The sequence below is a fragment of the Protopterus annectens genome, chromosome 2.part0 (assembly GCF_019279795.1).
Source record: "Protopterus annectens isolate FY-2018-M chromosome 2.part0, PAN1.0, whole genome shotgun sequence".
Classification (NCBI taxonomy): domain Eukaryota; kingdom Metazoa; phylum Chordata; order Ceratodontiformes; family Protopteridae; genus Protopterus; species Protopterus annectens.
The window spans coordinates 1,727,909,748-1,727,917,207 of NC_056728.1; the positions used below are offsets into that span (position 1 = coordinate 1,727,909,748).

The window sequence follows — 7,460 nt, forward strand, 5'->3', positions numbered from 1 at the left end:
TACAGCCCCCACATGGAGGTGCATGGGGGCTTGCCCCCCTGCTTATCTGTAGTGTAGGATGATATGTTTGATTGTGGGGAAAGTTGTGTATGTGTATGTGTATGTGTGTGCTGTATGTGTGTTGTACGTTCGGTATTTTGAATTTAGTGCTTCTGGTCTTTCGGTGTTTAGGGGTTTCGGCTACATAGTCTCGAGATTTTCAAATCTGATATTTCAAAATTTCAAGATTATGTAGTGAACCCATATAAATATATATATATATATATATATATATATATATATATATATATATCTCACTTTCAGAAAAGCCATATTTTATATGCGGCTCTAATATTAAAATAAATATAATATTCCCTTTATATTCTCATCTCTGGTTAATAAAGAAAGAAACTACCAATCACAGTCCTCAGAGGTCCATTAACCAAGCATCATGGTCTGTAATCCCAACCCCCACCCCCCAATACACACACACACACACACACACACACACACACACACACACACACACACACACACACACACACACACACAAAATTCAAAATGGATGCTAATGTCTCAAAAAACAGTCTCAGACCCATGGAACTCTGCATCATATCTTTAAAACCTTTGATAATCAGAACAGTAAAAAACCTGCACTCCTTGATCACTTACTTGTGTCACCAAATTGTGGGTACTTTGATATTAAGGTCTCCTGATTGAATTTCAAATTTGTTTATTCTCTTAACTCTCTTCAAATTTCTCTAATGCTTTGTCCAAATGCTGTTTTCATTTTCCTGCATTTGTCTTTGTCAATACTTTGCAAAGATTTCTTATTACAGTTGTACATATACTTGCCTTTGGGCCAAAAACGGGATTTAGTACTCCATCTGGCACTTTTTTCATTCATTTGGATTGTGGTACTCCTTTAAGTGTATAAAGCAGAGTATTTAAAATGATATGTTCTATTTGCTGCAATCTGTATATAACCTCATGTGAGACTTACTATGCATGCGCTTTGTCCTAACACTAGTTCTTTGCTTGCTAATTATAGCTAATGATGTACTTTGACCATTACATTTCTTTGGGTAATGTCAGCAAATTTGTGTTCTTCTCTGCAGGCACTGTGGCTACAGTAAGGCATTCCAGACATTCACAGATGAGAAGACACATTACCAGAATGGGCAGAGTAAGCATTCCTTGTTTAATTAATACACATTAACCGGAATTGTGTACAAAGATATAAATGCATTAATTCAAAAACATTGTGAAGAGCAAAATCAGTGTATGCTGTCAAGGAACATTTATTAGATATGTACACGTGCAGAAAAAGATGTTATCTGTAATATTCATATGTGTGTACTACACATGTCAACATACTTTTGTTTCTTTCCTCCATTAATGTGACATCAAATTTGTCCTTCACATTTATCTTATTTTCATGCATTTCCTGATAACTCTTTAATAATCCCCATTGTGAATTCCTCCATTCTCTTTGTGTGAGACATTTAGATACTTTATATCTGTACACAGCATCAAAGCCTCATTCATCCAACTCAGTTTCTTCCCCTTGTGTAGGGATTTACTTGCTTACTCACTCAGTTATGTTTTAGTAAGTTGACTCTAAGGTCAAAGGATCTGTAAGTCAAAACTGGGAAGGAGAGTACAACATAATTTATAGATGGCATAGGAGATGGGGAAAAACACTGAGGTATTGACTTTGACTTCCATATTAATTATACAATAGATTTGTCAGTTGCGTTATACCAATAACTGATACTCATAAGTCTAATGAAGTGTCAGACTATGTTGCTTAACTGCTGGCTGAACACTGATGCTGATATTGCCAAGGTTTCTCTACCCTGTCCATAAAAACACTCCAGAATACTTATATGACATTAACTCCTTCCATATCCATTAATTAATTTGCACATGAGAACATTAGACCAGAAGCCAAAATAGCTCCAATTGTAGAAAAGATCAAAGATCACAGATTGTGGTGGTTCATGCACACGTGCAGAAAAGCTGAAGACAATCTGGTGAAGAAGATTTGAAACAGACAGGAAAAAGGTAAGAGGAAACAAGGGCATCCAGAAAAGGGTGGATGGATTGTGTGAGAGAAGATCTGCGGTAGTCAAGCATGAGTTTCAAAGAGGCAGGAATATAGCATTGAATCGAGAGAGATGGTGACAGTTAACATAACACCCTGACCCCATGTAGAAAATGGAACAAAGTGGGTTGATGATGATGATGATGATGATGATAATGATATGGAAATACATACGGACTGTTTTGTGCAAGATCTTGTATTTGCACTTAAGTCGATATAGATGTAAGTGAGATTAAACCAGATTTGAACCACAGAAGGCTGGTTGGTTTTCATTATCTCTGGGGTAGTGATTCTTAACCACCAAGAGGAATGACAACAATATAATGATATAGCACTGGAGTTCATTAAGGCATCTGGTGTGTGTGCATAGCTTCCATTTAAATGTTCTGATGCTATATTGCTATCATTTCATTGAAGAGTTTGGCTTAAAAGCTTTGCAGTGATAGAAAATCCCAAAGATATTATCTATACAGAATGGCACTGCTGAGATATCTCCAGCAAAGTATTGGTTATGAAGTATCTATGTGCTCATTCCCAAGAAAAAAAATATCCATCAAAGAGAAAGAGAATGAGTGGAACTTTCCTAATTACCATCAAAACTCAATTACTGGTCCCCAGCTACAACAAAGCCATAAACTAACAAAATGTTCTTGCAGTTCTGCTAACTGCTTTTGAGTTATTTTAAGGTTATGTTGGATAGAGACTTATAAATACTGGAACTGAGCCCCTTGGTGGAGGCCTGAACTTGGTATATGTGTCCCATACTATTCTGATACAAATATGGAAGAAAAGCAGTGGTCATTCCAACAGAACCTTTTTATACATATAGAAATACGTTTATGAATATAGACATCTGAGTAGAACTGACTTACTTGAAGGCAGATAGCTTATAACGAAAGGCCTATGTCTTATTGGCTGGTCTGCCAGGGCTGTACAATGTGACATTTTTAACAATTAACAAATGAAGTATTAAATCCCCTGACTAACATGATAAGATAAAGAGTCTAAGTTACCTATAGATTTAGAAAGTGCCAAGGACACATGTTGAGCTTAAAGTTAAGCTGTCTGAGGAAATCATAAAAATGTCTTCATTAAGGGTAAGTTATTCTAATGCTTACTCTTTTCAGACAGGGGTAGCAAAAGTCAGTAGAAAATGTTTTGCTCCACACAGTGTAGAAATAGGACAAAAAAAAATCAGTATTAGGTATTAATGTACCCTTGATTTCTTTCATTCATTAACTGGGGGAAAATGATTAGTGGTCTGAGTCACCCATAGTTGGCTGTGGCAAAATCAAAGCCGGCCTAACACCCAAAAATTTCCTGACAACTTGTCTCTTCTTGCTGATGGGCTAAGGAAGAACCAAGGAGACTGGTAAAAATGTTCCATATGCCTAGGCATGAAGGAAGTCTCAGAGATGAGTATAGAAGCCTGAAAGAGGTGGTAACCCAGTCATAGTAAAAAGATGTTTTTAAGGTACAAAGCACATTAAAAGTTCCCAAAAGCACCACTTCCTGCCGCTATGGCATGCATACTATAAAAAACATATAAATAAAAGTTCAAATATCAAATTTAGAATTGAAGTTACCACAAACATTCACTGTAGTAAAAATCCTCAGACAAGAATGACAGCCCATACAGATATAAGTTTCCTAACCCAAACAATAACAAATTCATGAAGAAAAAAAACTGTAGTTAGAATAGTTGAAGATTTTCCCCATCAGAGGACCTATCTACCCAGCCTAGGAGTATCGCTAGCTGACTACTGGATCCACAAAGCCCACAGACGCAGCACAATTCAGCAGCAAGGAAGCTCTGAAGCTTTTGGCACTCCAACTGCTTTTTATATGGAACTCTGCTTGAGCTCCTAGCAGTTATAATGAGTCCTCAAGCTTTGAAAATCTGGCCAGGTTGGTCATATGCTTACAGGATATAACACTAATTGTGGAAATTACTGCAACACTGATCTAATGTTGAACAACTGACAATCATGCGTGCTTCTCCATAAAAGTATAACTTTCCATCTCTTCCATTATAAACAGATATACATAAAATAAAGATAATGGTATGCACACTTACACCCAAAGCCATAAACAAAGTGCAATCTGTAGCTGTATATCAGGATATATTGTACTTAGAATTTTGCAAGAATATTTCAGACAATTTCAGAGACACACACTGGTCTGAATTACCAGTATGCTGACATATCTATTTTAAAATTTTGCCATTCAGCTATTAACAAACATGTCCACATGGCATGGTATTGGTGACAAATGTATAAATATCAGAATCATATTTCATTCTGCTGCTATAATAGCGTTGTAGCTGCTACAGGGTATGTTGCAAGGCTACAGAGTATGACAATTTTCCACCAGATTTGACAAAAAGCAGCCCTAGAAAACATGGAGAAAGTACTTTTCTGCTCTTACCGACTTTTACTGTAATATTTGTGCACTTTTTTAGAGATTTTCTAGTAGTGTAGCTAAGAATTTGTACTCTAGTTAGAGTGGAGAATGAACAGACTCATTTTAGGCCTGTGATTTCTGTATTACTTCGAAAAGTATAATTTTGCTACTATCTGGTGTTGTCGTTAGAAGATTTTCATCTTTTTTGTGTTGTTATAAATTGCCCACATTTGCTCAGCCTATAGTATGGGATACATAAAGCTTACCTCAACCACTGCAGGTTCTGAGGAAAAAAATACGCAGATGCAAAACCACTTGAGAAAAGAAAAAATGCCATACAGAGTGAATCAGTGTTGGTGCAACAGGACTGAGTTACTATGTATGGTCAAGTGGTTGTGCGGCCATGGAGTTATATATAATTAAGGGGTGTGGGGGCAAAGTCCACTACATTGGTAGATACACGGGGCTTGCCTCCTTGCAAAAACACTATTCTATGTTGTATTTTCTTATGCTGAATATTTTCAATGATTTTTGATTCGGTGAAATGAGATTCAGAAAAATGGGTTTTCAACCAATAGGATTTCAGTCAGTTAGTCTTCAATCTGCTGGGCCTTCAGTTAAATTCTTTCAAACATTTCATTTTCAGTCAAATACTATTCAGATGAATTGTAGTAAACCTTTATCTCACTATAAATTCTTAACACTGTATGTAGACAATTCAAATTGCAGTTGTAATCCTTAACTTTCTATGCACATAGCAGAAATAGTGTAGAGTAGTTAAACTAAAGGGTAGACCCCTTAGACAATGGCCACTGGTGAAGGATTAGCACTACACTATGATGGCAGAAGTTCATATCTGAGAGTATATATATATTTTTTTTGAGTTAGTTTAATACTGATATTAATGCCTGTAAGCCATGGTGGTACAGCGGTAGCATTGTTTCCTCACAGCAAGAGGTTCTCCTGTTCAATTCATGTCTGGAGCACCTTCTGTGTGGAGTCTGCATGTCCTCCCCATGGTCGAATGGCCTCCGAAAGACATGCATAAATGGGCATGCCTTCGCTGAAGGTTGGGCGTCGGGCTGGCAACTCGGCACCATAAAAAAATCTACTGCCAATCATTAGGAGACCGGAGTTCTGCTGTGGCAACTCCTAACCGGGAAAAGCCCAAAAGACAAACAATTAATGCCTGCTTACAAATGGCTGGAAAGTTCCCACTTTTTTACCATTTTGTTTCTAAGTAAAGTCTACATGGTACTGATTTTTCCTTAGGACTGTAATATATATCTCCTGCGTTAGAACATGGTATAGAGGATTATGAGCAGGCCGATGATTATAACTTGTTATTATGAATTTGTGATACACATGCCAAAAAACTCACTGTGGGACTGAACTTTGAAAAGTGAATCTTGGCATCCATGTCAAGAACACATAATAAAGGGCTATGATCAGACACCCAATCATAATTACTTGTAGCGCATGGAACTTTATCTGGTCCATGTTCTACTAGTTACAGAAAAAAAAGTAAGTGTTTTGTTGGCTTTCAAAGGCATAAAGTACTTAGTGAGCACTGTCAATAAGGCAGTAGCACATTCTTTTATGACAGACAAAGTCAGGAACACATTACTGGCACAGAAACCAGGCAGAAACACATTTTTGTATTCTGTCCCTGTCGTTTGCTGGTCAGTATTGGCAGATTTAATTGTCTAGCACGATATCTGATCTTTACAGTTAAGCAAGAGGGTGATTAGCATTTGTAAGAATTTGGTCTTGCACTATAGAAGCGCTTAACTGACTTGTCTTTTTTCCAGATATCAGAATGTAACCACTACTCTCTATGCTCTACAAATTATTTCTGTGAAGTCTCAGCTGCTTATACTTTGTTTTTTAAAGAGAGTTTAACAGTTAACTCCTTCCTCCCTGGAGGTAGGACTCATCAGAATTTCTGCACTACGCTGCAGACAGTCTAGCAGGCTATGCTAGTTTAGAAAATGTGATATTTGAGACAATCAGATGCTTCCAAATTAAAAAAAAAGAAAGGCAGGTTTAATAACCGTTGAAAGACTTCACATCAGTCTAACCCTTTTTATCTTTGAACAGTACTTTTCCTCCATCATTTGCAGTTGATTGTCATTTAGGACATGAAAATACTTACACCCTTAAATATCAGGGCCCGGTCAAAATCTTTTCACCAGGCATCTGTAACAGTAGTTACATCAATTGTAATGTAAAGGTAGCGATTTTTTTCAAGCATACTTAATTACTCAAATTTTGTGACCAAGAGCAGCTGTACCCAATTTAGATTTTCACTGAGATGGGCTTAACCCACGGTGGTGGTGCTGCAGTAGCGTTGTCGCCTCACAGTAAGATGCTGTCCGGTTCAATTCTCAGCTAGAGCGTCTTCTGCGTCGAGACATGCGTGAATTGGCATACCTTCGTTGAAGGTTGTGCATCAGGGCTGGTAACTCAGCATGTAAAAATCAACTACCAATCACTAGCGGACCGAAGTTCCACTGTGGCGACCCCTAACCGGGAAAAGCCGAAAAACACAACAACAACTAAACTCTAATTTTATCCTTAGGATTTGAAATTGCAGTTGGAGTGACATAAGGCTATCTATACCTCACTATTGTTATTAGAAAGCCTTCTTTTCTCCTGAAGTCTCACATATTTAACTTCTCTTCTGATTCAGGTTCTCACTTCCATTCTCCCACAAAATCCATCACAGTCTTCCAAGCAGCTGGATTAAGACATGTGATTTGTTTTCAATGTCATCATTCCCCTTTTTGATTTAAAGTCCCTTAATTTTCCACTGGAGAGGCAGCTGTAAAGATGGTAGAACATACGATTCATAATGGTGAGCTGTAATTCCTGTGATACAACTTGATAATAAATCAGAATATAGTTGGCTTAACATAAACTCAGTATATTCACCTAACAACTTAATAAACTTAAGAAAGGGATTCATGTA

General features: G+C 37.2%; 1 protein-coding gene across 1 annotated transcript in view; it reads left to right on the forward strand.

Annotated features, from left to right (window-relative positions):
* EPHA8 (EPH receptor A8) overlaps positions 1–7,460 on the forward strand; it is a 2,987,396-nt gene that overhangs the window by 2,333,864 nt on the left and 646,072 nt on the right. Inside the window, exon 9 of the mRNA XM_044061766.1 lies at positions 1,098–1,165. Coding sequence (XP_043917701.1) covers positions 1,098–1,165 — 68 coding nt within the window. The remainder of the gene's footprint in view (positions 1–1,097; positions 1,166–7,460) is intronic.